We start from the raw sequence: 16837 nt of genomic DNA, 5'->3' as shown, positions 1-16837 counted from the left end.
CACAAGGTAAGTAACTATGTGAGGAGAGGGCTACATTACTTTCACTCTAGAAATCATCTGTGTGGATAAAAACATGGCACTGTACTTAAATACATGCCATTTGTATTTAAAAACAGCATAGGATGATATTGATGTAGATGCATTGTACTCATATACTGATGTGTTCAACTGTGATCTTTTGTACAATTACTTAACTATAATAAAAATGTAATGTAAGAAGGATACAACATAATGGGAATCCTCTCAGGCTTTATTTGTAAGTATCTTTATTTTTCCAGGCACCAGTGGCTCACTTCTGTAATTCTAGCTACTCAGGAGGCTCAGATCTGAGAGCTGAGGTTCAATTTGAAGCCAGTCCAGAGAATCAGGAGCTGTGGCTCAAGAGGTAGAGCACCAGCCTTCAGCATGAAGGACAACATGCTAGCCCAGGATTCAAGCCCTAAGACTGGCACCAAAGAAAAAAAAAATCTTTACTTTGTCATCATTTGGAGATTATTTTCACTGAAAAGAATTATTGTGGAATCCAAGTGGAGTGCTTGAGTTTTTGATGAACTATCTCCTAAATTGTGCTTTCTTAGCTACGTATTATATATTGCTCAAGCAAGAACTGACATGCTGTTAGCATGAAGGAAAGATGCTCAACCTTTAGGATATGAAACAGAAAGTAGTAGACTGTGGGTAGCACAACACAATTGGAGGTGGGGGAATTGTGCAGAACACAAGGGAATGCAAGCATTCACACAGGAGTGAAATACCTGTCCTGTAACCCTCACTCAGCCGCAAGGATGCTACCTGGGGATTTTTGTTCTCTGGCAAAGAAATTGTTAGACAAATGTCCTAGGAAACTAATGAGCTCAAGAAGGAAATACCTAAACACAATGTGCTTCGGCTTTTCCCAAGCTAGTATCCCGGGCATATCATCATAGTAGGAAGGGCACTAAATCGATACATCACAAACCCGATAATAAATTTCACCGCTGCCTCCATTTTAGCTATGAGGAAGCAACAGCTTGGATACACAAGGTATTTGTGTATACTGCTTAATACAGAGGAAGGATTAACACAAAGGGAGTTTAGGGAAGCAGAGATCAATCAAGGGAAATAATCCAAAATAAAAAAAGTTATAAGCAATAGTTTCAAGAAGATAGTAAAGAATGATTATATACAAAAGAACATCCATAACATAAAACATAGTAAGAAAGAAAATTGACAGTGTTGGGGATTGAAATATGGGCCAGGACCTTGCTCGGCTGGTGCTCTACTGCTTGAGTCTTACCTCCAGCTCTCCACCCTTGCATCTGTTCTTTTCTAGGTAGAGTCAGTCTTTATATGCCCATACTGCATGGGCTATGATCCTCCTACTTGTTCTTCTCCACCTGACTAGAGGTAACTGGCATTCATCATACACCCAGCCACTGATTGATCTGGGGTTTTGAGAGCTTCTTTGTATCTGAGCTGGCCTTAGACCACAATCTCCAAGTAGTTAAGGTTATAGGCTTGAGTCACAATGCCCAGTTTTGTTGTTTGTTTTGTTTGTTAATGGAAAAAACACACAAAAAAAGTAATTAAAAATATAGTCTGGTTGAAAATATATAAACCACAGCATCTCATCCTGAAATTTTGGTACACTGGGGGATAAAAAAAGGAAGGGAAAAAAGGGAGACAGAGAGAAGGAGGGAACAAAGGAAAGAGTGTTTAAGCAAGAGAGTTCTGACACACAGAGCAAGTAGATAATGATGGCTGATAACTGAGAGGGACTTGGACAATAAATTATTATCAAGTCCTAGAAAGCTAGGCAAACAAAACAAGGGAAAGCAAACATAGGAAAATCAAAACCAATATCCTGAAATAAGACATGGTGAAAAACCAAGCCCCAAACAAAGAAATTAGTGTGATAGAGTCTATATTTTTCTGCTTTTAGCAAAGCAGAAATGCAAAATGTTTTAAATAATTATTTAATGTACTTTCATCCTTCATACATATAATGATAATGACAAGAATGTTTAATGTGGTCTCAGCCAAGTACAAGATTATGTGCTCAGGCATGGGTCTCTGTAGATTAAAATCTACATGTGATATCTGTTGTTTTCCTGCCACCACAGGCAAAATATAATTTGAAAGCACCAAGTAATTATGGTCAATATATCCCAATTTTCCTTCAGATACTATTACCCATTTGTCTTAATCTTCAAAATTTAAATGACTTAGAGTAAATACTGAAAGACTATCAACAACTCCAGAGTAAAAGAATAAAACAAACAAACAAAAACAAGGGAACAGTCTAGAGAAAAAAACAAACTGTTCAAAATTTGAGATTTAAAAGAATCTTGCAAGTAGCATTTCTGGCTCTTCGGCTAAGATCAAATCATGCATCATGCAAATATAGGAAGCATGAACAAGTTCATAAAATATTTTCCTAGGAAGCAATGTAAATGTAAATCAAAGTGTAAATACAGATCCTCCAGGCTAACAAACAAACAAAATAGGACTAGCTTTTTACTTACTCATGAAAAGTACCTTCACTCCAGCTTTTACTTAATAAATCAGATATGTCAACTACTCAGTTTCAAATCTGTTAGCACTTAAAAAGCAGTGATTACATACTTATAGCATCATTTTTATATTTCTTCTGAATAGACAGTGTTCACAGACTCTTCTACAGCTATAACTTTTTGCTAAATTGGAGTGTGGTAAGTGATTGGATTCAGATTTTTGTTGGTGGTGGTGTTGGTGGGGGGGCATGGAGCTTGAACTCAGGGTCTGGATGCTGTTCCTCAGCTTTTTTGGCTCAAGTCTAGCACTTCACCACCAGAGCCATACAGTTCCTTTTCAAGCATTTTTGGTGGTTAGTTGAAGTCTTACTGAATTTCCTGCCCAGTCTGGCTTTGAACCTAAATCCTCAGATTTCAGCCTCCTTGGTAGCTAGGATTATTGGCATGTAGTATGTGTGTCTGGCAGATATTTTATATTTTAATAGCCTAAATAATTCAAATAATAAGAAAGACAAAGTAGAAGGAGAAAGAGGAGGAGGAAGAGAAGGAAGAGGAGGAAGAGGAGGAGAAAGAACATAACTAGAACATAATTTAACCAGGGAGCAGAGAGCTGGTTAGCTAGTTCAGAAATGGAACAACCTAATTGTTTCTTTTAGGGTTAGACTAGAGTAAAATTAAAATGACTGGACCACTGATTCCTAAGCAAATGCAGTGTGAGTACAGGTTTGGAAGGGAAACTGTAGACAAGGAGAATTAACAGTTAACGGTTCTTGTGGTTTTAACTTTGGCTTTGCTAATTTTTAATGAATATAGGAGGTGCATAGGAACAGATGAAATATAAGGTAGGAGAAGATTGTAAGCAAAGCTGTTTCTGGGTTGAGGATGAAGGTTTTTTAGCATGAATGGAAAGAGGACGTTCTAATTAATTCTAGAATGATGTCATGATCTGCTTCTTGGTAGGTTGCAGTTTACAGGCGTATTCATTTTCAAAAATTCAGAAACTCTGTATTTTTATGTGTAACATAGACTTCTAATTTTTAAAAATGCAATAAATACTAAATGAAAGCTCACTCTACAAGACAAAGTACCAATTCCTCTACATTACAATATTATTTCCTCTAACCTTGTCAACACAATATGTGAAATTGTCTTGTGTACTTAATAATTGGTTAAGTTTACAGAAAGACTAAAAAGAAGGGAAAAGTGGGTGGGGGAGCCCTCTGGCACTTATTAACTTTTGCTGCAAAGACACAGGAGAGGAACTGCTTAAGTGCTGGTTCACAGTGCTGTCAACCAAGTATGTATTGAAGAAAAGTAGCTAGTGATGATAGCAAGGAAAACAATTCATGAACAACAAACAAAGTCTTCAGGATCCATCCTAGTAAGCAATGGGGCTGTGTGTCTAGCACTACATACATTGGTATATATCTTTATGTGTCTAAGCTCCTCTACTTAAAATCCACCTCTAGACGTACAGCTTCTATCTCATCTAAAAACAAGGAAAACCAAAATCTTGTCAATCATAGACTTCATCATATGGAAAAGCTGTCTTGAGCAGTAAAAATTAAAATGTGAGCCTAAATTATATATTTCCTGTTCAATATCTACTATATAATATACATTCAGAAAAACTCACTTGTTTAACATAATTGTATATTTAATCTAAATCCTATGTCTTATATTTTTAAGACTAAATTGATTGAATACCAAAGAGCACTAATATTAGTGAATGCATATACTAATACATTTTCACATGTTTACTTAAAGGAATTTGTTATCCAAGTATCTAAAATTCACTCATACTGGGTACTGGTGGCTCTCACCTGTAATCCTAGCTATTAAAGATACTGAGATCTGAGAATCACAATTCAAAGCCAGCCTGTGTAGGAAAATTCACGAGACTCTTATCTCCAATGAATCACTAAAGGCTGGAAGTAGAGCATCATCCTTGGACACAAAAGCTCAGAGCCAGAGCACCAATCCTGAGTTCAAGCTCCAGGATCATTGCCAAAAAAAAGAAAAAAGTAAAAATAAAAATTGCTTCAGCTTTTTTTTCCCACTACTGAAGGGGAAAAGCAAGTTTCATTCTCATCAAGATAATAAATATTTATATATCCTTGATCTCAAAAATAATTTTACTATTGGTAAACCCCTTAAATAATCATGGGTTAAAGAAAAATAAATAAGTACAAAGGAAGGAGATGTTACTTACACAGTGTACTTCTCTGCTTTTCTCAGCCCTATACTATGCAATACGTATTCCAGGATGTCTTCTTAGTAGTCTGGAATTATACTTTTTGTTTGTTCAATTGAACTAGGTTTTCCAACAGGGCTGAATGGTATATCTCACAGCCTTTGAATGCCACAGTGTCTCCAATTATCTACCTGTCTCGGGGATTTCTCTTAGTGAGTATTCAGTATTAGGAAACCCACTCATTGAGCTGGAGAAAATGAATAGGCCATTCTGGTTGTTGGTATAATAAAGACTTCTATCACAAAGAATAAACAACTAAATGAGCAGCAATAAACTTAATTTGCACATTAGATATGCTTTTCCAAGTTCCGACATTTCAGTTGAAAATAATGCTGAAGCAATGAGGCCTATAATTGAACATCCAAAACTTCTCCAGTGGGGAAACAAAAACAAATGTTGCCTGCAAACATGATCATTTTTATAGCCTGCTGTTACTTTGCTTTTTAATAATTTTCCAAATGCCAGATCAAGTAATTTTCCTTTTTTTAAGGTGAATTTCATATACCTCTTAGTGTATAGGCACTATGTAATTTTAATCTAAGTCCTCTAAAATAAAATCCTTAAACTCTCTTTCCTTTGGAGTCCCTGTTGGTGTCTTGGCAACATGTCTTCAAATTATATCCCGCTTCTTGCAAGGATCTAGCAAGGCGGCTGCTAATTGCCCTTGCAGTCTGAATGGAAAATTGCCTTATCCTGGAGCATTAGTGAAATAGAAATTTCTGACAAACAGTGCAGATAACTTCAGAATCCTCTTAACACTGATAAGCCATATCAGCTAAAAACTAAGCTGGGAAATATCTTCCTCTTGTAACTATTATCTTTTTATATGTTATCCAACAACAACATTTCTTGCATGACTGAGGCTGATAAGTAAATTCAAAGAGAGATGATTGTTTTATCAGCTGTACTGAAATTTCTCATTTGCTCTTCAGCACTTTATTACATTTAAGGTCAGCATATACTGAGTTCCGGTTGAGAAGCAAAATTATATTTGACTCTGTTTTAACAATCAGATGAACATTTATCAGAGAGAGACACACACAAATATATATCAAACCATCTCAACAAAGAGTTATATACTCAACAGACAAGAAAATGGTGGAACCAATTCATATGAATACGAATTTGTCCCAGACTAAGTTTGTGGATTGCTAGACTATGAAGTGATCATTCTTTGGCATGGCTATCTTTAACATTTTCCTATAAAAGACAATTAGATAAAGTCAAATTCCTAATTAGCATTCTAATTAAAATGGTGTGTATGATGGTGACACAATTTAATAAAATCTATACTTCACAGATCAATAATAATAACAATGATTTCTAAAAAATTTACTCATATGTGTTTCATGTGCTTATGTAGTTACTCTGTTTATACATGCCTTTGTATAATTGAATATATATTAATATTGCATAGGGTAGGTTTTGCTGCTAGAAAGGTAAGATATTTTGTTTCAATAATCCCAGCAAAGAACATGAAAATTACACAAAGATGTAGGCTGGCCTACAGAATTATCTTATTCCACCATTTCTGCCTTGTAAGAAGAGAAGAGTATTTGTGGATTCTGATACACTTTATAAATAAAGATCTCAAAGTGCCCATCCACCTCTTTCCATTTCACTTAGGACATTGTCTGGCGGAGTACAGGGCATTTGTACCTGCCTTGAACATATAATTGTTATCATCAGAACAAAGTGAGCAGCACCTGCTCACAATCTTCTTATTCAACATTCATTTGAGTCTTCTGTCATTCTTTTCCATCAGTTATTAATGTAAGTGAGTGACATCATGCCAAAGGTTTAAGGATCATTTGAGGGAATGAGAGTACCTTCAGTCATCTCATTCTATCCAATAATTTGGGGTTTTATTTAGCCTTTGGAGTGAAAGGATGCCCATTCTGCACTTAAGCAGGAAAACTACTGGTACTTCTAAGGTACTGTGGACCACATACCGGTGTAAATCACTAGTTTGCTTTCAGAGCAAACATCTCTCCTACTGATCGCCTCTGTCTTCCCTGCTTCATTTGAATGCCTCTAGATTTGTTCATGTCTGCAGGATTTAACTGCAAAGCTTTTTTTATCCTCTATTATAGCTTAATCAACTACTGCTATAAAATAAAAGCATACTGCATGTGCCTTTTAACCTTACAATGATATTTTAAAAATAATATCTTCCATTTTTTCCCCAATACAAACTGTCATTTCCTCAAACACAAAGTGGTGGTACGTTTCAGCATATGGGAACTGACAGTGAGTAGTTGCCGAAGTACCCTGTTATTAAATGATATACCCACAGCTTATAGCTTGAAACACTGCGTCCATCCCTGTCTTAAAAACTGATGACAGCACAATTTTAAGGAAGGATTTTTTTTTCTTTTTCAAAATGTACCACACTGGTGGGATTTTGACACATCAAATTTTATCAATCACATTTCCCTCAGAGTGTTTCAGACAACTGTTGACATAATTTAATATGCCTGAAACAAGTTGGCAAAAATATCTTCCTAGGATAAAGGTGGGTATTTATTTTCCAGAAGCCATTTTAAATGATAGTTGAAGTTAGCAGCTATTTTATCCAATATATTTTTAATAGAAGAAAATAGAGAAAAAGCATCAATTGCTGAATTTAATCATTTGGGCTTAATTAGCTGCTCATATTGCTTTACTAAGACAGTCATTTTTATCATCTGGGAGGTGAGAAATGATAAAAGTGACATGGTTTCCAGTAAACATCCTAGTTTTATGAGCTGAGATTAAAAATAGTAAAGTAGTAAAATGGAAAATAGACACTTCGGATACTAATTATGTCCCTTGGTGATAAATGGAGGTTGGATTGATACTAGTTTAAAAATCTTAAAGAAATGTAATATCACAAAGACATGAATGACTGGTTATATGCCTTTAACCCACTCCTTGATGGCACAATACGGTCAAACCTTTCTCGAAGATGCCCAAGCCAACTGAAATACTAAGCAACTCTACTGAGCCCTCACTCGCCTTCAAGAGATAAAGAAAGTGTTACCTCTCAAAAAAAAGAAGAAATGTAATAGCCCATATTTTCCACCCTAAATTGTACCAGCGTATCTGTTTACTCTAAAAGGGATATAATAATGACTCATAAGACCACTGTGATTTAATACTTTCACTTTGGAAAAAAACCCTTATTATAATAGAGGGTCTATTTTACTGATTATTAGAACTACATTGTTCAAAAATGGACTAGGTGTGTATCGGGGAGTAGCCTGATAGCCACGTAAACCATTCCTACATAGAGAACCCCTAAATGACATTTACTGGGTAATACTTTTCATTTACTTTATCCAAAGGTGTGGTTCCACATAGTAACATATTTGTAAAACTTCAAATATTTCAAAGTATAGGTTTTAATATCTCAAAAGTTATATATTGGCGGAGGAGTGTAGTTGTAGAGGTGGGAGGGAAGGGATGGTAGGGGAAAAACAAAGGAGGAGGCAACAATGCTTGATAGGAAATGTACTCATTACCTTGCTCATGTAACTCTAACCCCTCTGTACAGTATTTTTACAATAGAAAACTTATTAAAATATATTGGTAACATTTTTAACTCTCAGTCCTGCATTCCTATTGAAAGGAATGCATCTCACCACCGAGGACAGTGCCAGAACTTTCAATGAAACTTTCAATGAAATCCAGGTATATTATACCAACCACAATATATGTGCTTGACACAGTGATACAGGTCAGGAGATGCATAGGCATTTCTAATACACGTAAAAGAACAAATGAAGATGATAAGATACCTTTCACGACGAGACTGCCCGTGTTCCTTGCAATGCCAAATTGATTGGTAGCTACACAAGTATAAGAGCCAGCATCTGACCTGGTCACATTACATATCTTGAGGCCACCATTTTCTAAGAGGAGCACTCTAAAAAGGAAACCAGATTAAAGAAAATGAGGCTACTTTGACATGAATAAATCAGAACCACAACTTGTTTCACTCTCAAACGTTACTCACCATGAATGTATATGATTAAATAAACATATTTCCTTCCCTTAGCACTTTTAATGTCTACACAACATGGTTGGGAGTCTCAACAATGTTCAACGTTGCTAGAAAATGGAAGGAACCATCTACACCCTTCCATGGGCACAGGGAAGATGAAGGATTCATGGATCACATGGGATTCAATGTTCCTAAAGTATATGGGATACAAAGGAGCTATAGCTTAGAAATTCAAGTGTTTTGGAGAATTATCTCTACTAGGGTTTCTTTTTTCTTCTGAAATTCAGAAATCATTCAAATAAATATCACAATGGCACTGTCATCAGGGAAGTCTCCCAAGCTTTTAAAAGAGAAAAAGTATCATCAAAGATTATAATGGAAATGAAAATAGGAAAAAATTTGAACCTTTGCCCAATTTTAGACTTCCCTTATTTACAGCTTACAAATCGAGTTCCAACCTCTTAAATCATGCAGTTGTAGAAACACTGGGATGTTAGGATTTTTACCAAAGGAAGTGATGACAAATTAATTTCTAAGCACTACAGCTCTAAAAAAAGGAAAGGCAAGACAATTTTCATGCATGTCATATCCATTAACAACAACAAAACAGTATTTGTTGCATTGCAAATATATCATTGTTTCTAATATGGGTATAACATGAAATGCAGCTAATATAATTAATTATATCCAACTTGAAACACAGAAACATTAGCCAACAGGAGTTTTATGACAACAGCTTTAGATGTTAAGCTTGTTATAAATGAAGGATTCCAAACACTGTCAGTGAGGGGCAAGAGCAGGGAATGTTAAATGACACAGAGTAGATACTTTAGAGGTCATTCTCATAATGTATTGTCCATGATGGACATCTGATAGCATATTTACTATCTGCAATATCTAGCTTAATAGATTACACATTTATATTAAACACTGAATTGTAAGTTGCATGTGTTTGCTCACCTCCATAGTCCTAGCTAGTTATAAGATCGAAATCAGGAGAATAGAATTTGAAGACAGCCCAGGCAAAAATTTCAACAAATAAAAAGCTGGGCAAGGTGGAGCACAGTGGCCATCCCAGCTACCTGGGTAGTGTAGCTAGGGGGATCAAGGTCCAGGGTAGCTCAGATACACATAGGATACCTTATTAGAAAAAAAAATCTACATTAGATGTTATAAGAAAAGCATAATGGGTTGGAATGTGACTCAAGTGGTAGAGTGTCCGTTTAACAAGTTCAGGTCTCTGAGGTCAAACAGCAAAACAATAACAGTAACAGAGAGATTTTAGTGTCATTAAACTTCTAGCCAAATGCATTTCTTTAGAACAAATGAAAAGAAATCAATGAGAGAAGGATTTACATACATCATCTACCTCTAGCATTTATGAATGACTGAATTTTGTTTCAGTCAGTGGCATAGAAACACTGAATATTGGTAACTAAACCATATTGCTTGATAAAAAATAATTTACTTCTGCTATCTAGCAGCCATCAAACAAGTTTACTTTTCAAAACTGTTTAAAAAGATAATGAAGAGATAAGAAGCACCCAATTAAGGTCAAAGTGAACCCAGACACTGGCAGTTTTAGATAGGATAAAATGCATTGAGCATTTTACAGAACCTTGTGGTTTATGATTTGGGTAACAATTATAGATAAAGATAAAAACTATTTTATCTTCCTATTTTTCCTTTGAGAAAGAATAGTTGAAAGTATAACTTTAACTGGACGATGGTCAGAACATACCAATAAGGGATATTAAATTCTTCTGTGTTCACTCTACTGGTTGCTTTAAGAACACAGGCTCACGTATAAAGTTGGCTTTCTGGGGTGGGGAGGGGACAGAAAAATATTCTAAGAAAAGAAATGGATGAACTGATTTAAAAGACTAAGTCAAAGCCCAACAAAATAAGTATAGAGAGAGGGAGGGCCAAGAGAAGGGTTAGGAGGATGAAGGAGGAAAGGCAGAGAATGCAGGCAATTGTATATTATACCACAGAATTGAGAAATACAAGGGACAGAGTAGGGCGATGGGAGCTAAAGATGTTGAAGTGATGGCACAGATCAGGATGCATTGTACCCCTAAACTGCTTTATTAAGAGGCAAAAAATTCAATATGTAACCTAAAATTGAGGTAAGTCAGAGAAGGCATGGGCTGGGAGGGGTGAGAATATCAAAGAGGTGATAGTGGTCAAGATGCACTGGATTCATAAGCTGCGTCAGTGAATTGCAGCTCCCTTGTACAACTACTTAACCATGACAAAAATATTTTTAAGGGGCTGGGAATGTGGCTTAGTGGTAGAGTACCTGCCTAGCATGCCTGAGGCCCTGGGTTTGATTCCTCAGTGCTACATAAACAGAAGTGGTGCTGTGACTTAAGTGGAAGAGCACTAGCCTTGAGCAAAAGGACATGCCCAGGCCCTGAGTTCAAGCCCCAGGACTTGCCAAAAAAAATTTTAAAATGAAACATTCACCAACAATTAGCAAAGAGAACAGGAGGTAATAATGTGATTCCTTGCATACTGTAGTTATATTTTTCATATTGTGATTTAATGTTGAGTTTACCATAGCAATTAGACAACAGATGATCAAATTATGAAAGAAAATTGGCATGTATCATGGAATTATGGAAAAGGCTTTATATATTCAAGCATGTGTGGTAGAACAATGTTATCCCTATTTTTCTTTTTTAAATTTATTCATCAAATATTTGGTAGATACTGACTATGCAGGAAGCCATATGTTAGTTGTTATAAAAAGGGAAATGAGAAATAAAGTGTTAAATATCATGAGTCATTATTTTCCATGATAGTAAAAATTCCTTGTTCAAAATATGAGGTGATCAGCTACTTGGAACTGACTTTATACAGCCACGCTACTGAGTGTGTAACAAGTGTTAGATCACTGAATCCTCCAGATAAATTCTGGGTACACTATGGTCATCTCCAACTCACAAGCCATGAACCAGCACACAAAGAAACACACAGGATCTCAAGGCAGTATCTATATCAATAACTCTAGGTAGTATATAAATAACCAAGATGTCAACAAAAAGCACTTACTCTTATCAAGCATTCTTTAAGTTTCTAAAACCTAATTTATCAAACATTTACTAAAACCAGCCACATAGGTGTGGGTGAGTTTATTTGCCAAGAATGCCCTTTCATACTGGACGTTCTTAATTAGAATGCAGTAAAAGGTGTGTGTGTGTGTGTGTGTGTGTGTGTGTGTGTGTGTGTGTGTGTGTGTGTGTGTGTGTGTACATGTACATGCAAATGTGTGCATATTGGTAGTCCTTTTTTAAGTTCTTAGATTTCCTGAGACCTTAAAGGCAGGCATAACACTGCTATAGCCTTGTGATTGAAGCATTTTACCCATTGATGTTTCAACCTCAAGGTAATGATGGCAAAGTGACTACTGAGGATTGTTTTTCATCTATTCAACTTTTCATAGTATTATTAACTATAGTGAGAAAGAGTCTGTAAAGGCTTTGGGGGTCAAAGTTTATATCTGAATCTGAGCCCCAGCACAGAATGTTTGTATAGTCAGAGCCAAGATCATTAACAACCCAAGTCTTCAAGGTTCTTATGTGCAGCACAGGGAGAATAATCTACCTATGTCATAGTCACAAAGACCAAATTGTGCTAATGGTTTAAAACAAGTGTAATACTGTTCCTGACCCCAAGTTAGAAGTTAGTAAGTAATGTTTTAACGAACTGATTTCTCATCTTCTCTAAGAATATTAGCTACTGCTACACGTCTAGGAGAAACACCAACTCTGGGAAGAGAAGGAAAATTGTTATTGTGGTTTAGTTTGAAGAAATAGATCTAAAAGCTATAAACCAGGTTTTAAAATCTATAACTCTATAAACATAAAATACATTTTGATTAATATATAATTTCTGTACAGATTTGGTACTTTCAGTGATTAGTATGCCCATCACCACCTCGCACCATTTCTATTCCAATTCCCCTCTTCTAAGGGTTTTTGAAATTCACTGCTGAATTATATCCACCCTATTATACTTCAGAACACTAGAACTTATTTATATTGTCAAAACATAATGTGACACCTGTTGACTGACCTTTTCCCATTTCCCTACAAACACCACAATTGTTGAGTCTCTGGAACCATTATTCTGAACTTCTGAGATCAACTTACTTAGGGTTATACATACGAGTGATGCTATCTAGTTTTCATTTTTCTGTACTTGGACTCTTTTACTTAAGGAAATGTGATGTATGCACAATGTAATATTTTTCGCTCATGCAAAGCAAGGAGTCCTGACGTAAGTAATCACATGGATACCTCTGGAGGACAGTATTCAAGGAGCCAGATACAACTCAAAGTATCTTCAATGTTCAGTTTCAATTTGTAAAGCTCTCCCTTATTGTGAAACTTCTTATCTTGATCATTTGGTCTTTCTGATCCACAGTGTAGTTAAATTCTAGGTGCCCATCAAATTATTCTTATCTGCTCAAATCACTATTTCCTTTTTGCTCTTCTCTCTGATTGAGACTATTATCTCATACTCATGATGGTTTCTGTTGCTACTTACTATTTTCTAATCCTTGCATCTGAGTAGGCCCAGCAAGATGTGTGAGACTTTAAGTAACCTTTAGTTATTTTTATTTTATTTTATTTTTATTTTAAGGTCACCAATTTCTGGCCTTTAATTTGTGATATCCATATGTTCTCTGCTTACCTCTGCCACTACGATCATTTCTGTAATAATACTTTCCTGCTCTTCTTTATTCTCAAATATCTATTTCATTAGAATATTTCATCTATTTCACACAATCAAATAGAGAAGTCTGCCTTCAATTACAAAGCTTAATAACCTATTTAGATAATCAAATTATAAATTATGACATTTGCATTTAAAATGATCTGCATTTAACTGACTGAGATGTTATTTCTCTAATTCTCTAATTGCTACAAAAGGCAGGATTTAGAACAAGCTGGGCCCGACGGTAAATGACAATGGGTAATTCTTATAAAGGTATGAGAAAATAGAGCATATAGACCTGAGATAACACCATATGTAAACATTTCAAGGTTAACTGATGGGTTGAAGGCAGCCTTCAGAGAGTGACTGAACAAGGAATACTTCAATCTTCGGACTGTCAAAGAGGTGGGTAACACAACAAGGTAAATAAAAGTAATAGATGCCTTATACACTTGCCTGATTTTATCCCCTTCATCTACCTGATGAGCTACTGTGAATAAGACACCAGGAAGGCAGTGAATCACATCCTATTAGCTTGCAGGATTCCTTTATTTGGAACATGCACATCAAATTTGTGTCATTATAATAAACTACATAAACTCTACAGTCTAGGCTCTTCCATTGATTCTTAGATTGTGTCTACTACCCATTCATAACAAACTATATATACATATATAAAATAAAGATTAATATTTCCATCGATTATGTGAGTGAAATTAATCTAGTATGTCAGTAATCTTTCATTTTCTTGCATACATAAAACATAGGTACATATATAGATCCCCAGGTATAAAGAGAAAAAAGAGAAAAGTCTGATATCTTTGTTTGATACCATTCATAGCCCATCACAAAATTTGAGGACATAGAAGATTTACCTAAATTTTTTTAACTGATAGAAATTAGGACAGTGGGCAATTAAAATTTCTTATAGCTGAAACTAGAGCAATACTGCTATTTTTATCATACGATTATTAACTGGAGTATTGCTTCCAGTCCTGTCTAAAGATAATACAGTAGACCATGAAATTTTAATTGACTGTTTAATTTTACTGATATCTGGGAAATGTAAAATAGATTGGATTAAAATGAGTTAGTTGAGAAGTAGAAAAGTGTGTATAAATTTTTACTCTTCACACAATTTAATTTCTAAGTATAATGTCCCATTGGATTACATTTTAGATCAAACATTGGTATTTCATCTTAATGATTGGTGCATATGATTATCATAGCTAAGGTATAATATCTGCTTTTCTCAATGTTGGTTAATAAGCTATCTTTAAGAAAATTCCTTCTTTTATAAGCTACAAAATAAAATGATACAATCATCTACAAACTAATTAATGCCAAGCTCGCTCATTTAAGTACCAATAAAAAATTTCATTTCCAACTCTTTGTGTCAATAATTTTAAATGGCACTGATGAACACTGAACAGAAAACAGCTAACACACCTGGCCAGGCTAAAGTTAAAGATTTAATCAATAAACAAACAGGAACCTAATCTATAATTCTATATATGACATCATCGCTTGTAAAATAAGAAAAAGAAATAAGAAAAAGAAAAATAAGAGGGAACCATAAATTGCTAGTACAGAAAAATCCAGGTTTGATCAGGATTCAGATTTTCTAAGGTATCCATGAAAGACACATTTCTGGGTATCTTTAAATTACTTTTTAAAAGCCATTCTCAACAGACAAGAGAAATGTTCATGTTAAACCAATTAAACAGCTGAGACTATAATTCCCATGTACTCATTACAAAGATGATTCCAGGTCTTTATGTACCTAACTGAAAGGATTTAATCAGCAAAGGGTTGTTTAGAAGTTTTACCTAGGGATTAGAAATTGACTCTGACTTGTTTTGATAAGATGAAGACATTATTGCTACCAGTCTCATTTCAATTTTTCATTCTAGATTTTCCAGTTTCTGCTATTGTATTTTATGTCTAATGTGTAATTATGGGTATGAATAGTCAAGTGATTCATTGTAAAGACTTTGGTTCAATTCCCCTAACTGCAAAGCAGAAACAAAGAAGCAAATATTGAGGCTTCAGGATCTACAGATATAATTTAAGTGTCAGCTTTGTAGTGGCTGGCACAGAGCACAAACACCAACTCAGGGTGACTGAATCATGACACGAATTAGGAGATGGTAGATAACAGCAGTTCCTAAATAACATAATTATTTCCTGTCATGATGAGTCTTTACACCGACGGCATGCCAAAGTTTGCAGCTAGGCTGACTCTCAGAAAATGTTAGGAAATGTGATTTAAGGATGGAAAGCTTAGCTAAATTAATTCAGTGGAAATTTAGCTCTTTGCTAGAAGGAATAAAAGATACAAAGAAGTATCTCTACTTGCTGAATTCTTTTGAGATGGCTGAGACTATACAAAACAAATTAATATAGAACTCATATGTTAACATGCTCTACAGCTCAAGCAAATTAAAAAAAATAAGATAGGAAATCATAAAGTTGGCTGAGAATGACAACAACAACAACAACAACAAAAAGTTGAGGAACATGAGACTTTAGAAATTTTAAAAAGAGGTGGACCCATTGCAACAATGAGATGTACAAGTCCTTATGTTGAAAAATGAACTTAATAACTTTGATTGGTGGGGGGAGGGTTGAGTAGGGAGGGGCAGGGAGGAGGATGGGAAGGGATGGGAAGGGGAAACAAAGGAGGAGGCTACAATGCTTGATAAGAAATGTACTCATTATCTGGTCCATGTCATTGTAACCCCTCTGTACAGTATTTTCTCAATTAAAAAAAAAGAAATTTTAAAAAGAAAAAAAGTCTCTCCCAACTGATAAATACCCAACTGATAAAAGAGAGAGAATTGCTCAGGCAGATTGGAGAAGTGTTTACAAGAAAGGATACATTTGTTATTGAGTTTGTGTTTTGCCTTTGTATTTACATTTATTATGATGGCCTATTTTATTTCCTTTTCAAAGTTTTGAAATTTTACAAACATAGAAGTTGTATCTGTCTTAACCTTTGAGATAGACAGGCTTGAGATAGAGCCAGCTTACCTTACATTGTAACTTCATTTCCAAGGTCCTTGGTTGTCATGAGGTATGAAAAGTGATGAATCTGAGCTAGGAGTTTAGTGCTTACTTAGCCCATTTCTCTCTGCCTTTCTGTAAACACAGTGAGCTCAAAACATCAATCTGGGAATTGATCCCCTTCTCTGTTTTGAGCATGGTTTTGAAACTGCTGTGTGTGGGTAGAATTTTCAATTCTGGGTCCCCTTGGGCTACTGAATTATTATATTCCTTAGAGACTGTAACACTAGATTGATAAGAGGAGTTATGAAAAGGAATCTGTTGGAATGTGACTTCTTGCTATTAACCCCCTCTTCTTACAAATTCATACACAAA

At 35.2% G+C, this 16837-nt stretch overlaps 1 protein-coding gene across 1 annotated transcript in view; it reads right to left on the bottom strand.

The window, feature by feature from the left end:
* Cntn6 (contactin 6) overlaps window positions 1-16837 on the bottom strand; it is a 267806-nt gene that overhangs the window by 33895 nt on the left and 217074 nt on the right. Inside the window, 1 exon segment of the mRNA XM_070018410.1 lies at window positions 8526-8653. Within this exon segment, the coding sequence (XP_069874511.1) occupies window positions 8526-8653 (128 nt within the window).

Source organism: Dipodomys merriami, unplaced genomic scaffold, assembly GCF_024711535.1.
Source record: "Dipodomys merriami isolate MVZ:Mamm:240054 unplaced genomic scaffold, mDipMer1.0.p SCAF_13, whole genome shotgun sequence".
NCBI lineage: Eukaryota > Metazoa > Chordata > Mammalia > Rodentia > Heteromyidae > Dipodomys > Dipodomys merriami.
Note: the sequence above shows the minus strand (reverse complement) of the source record. Positions and strands in the feature narration are given on the sequence as shown.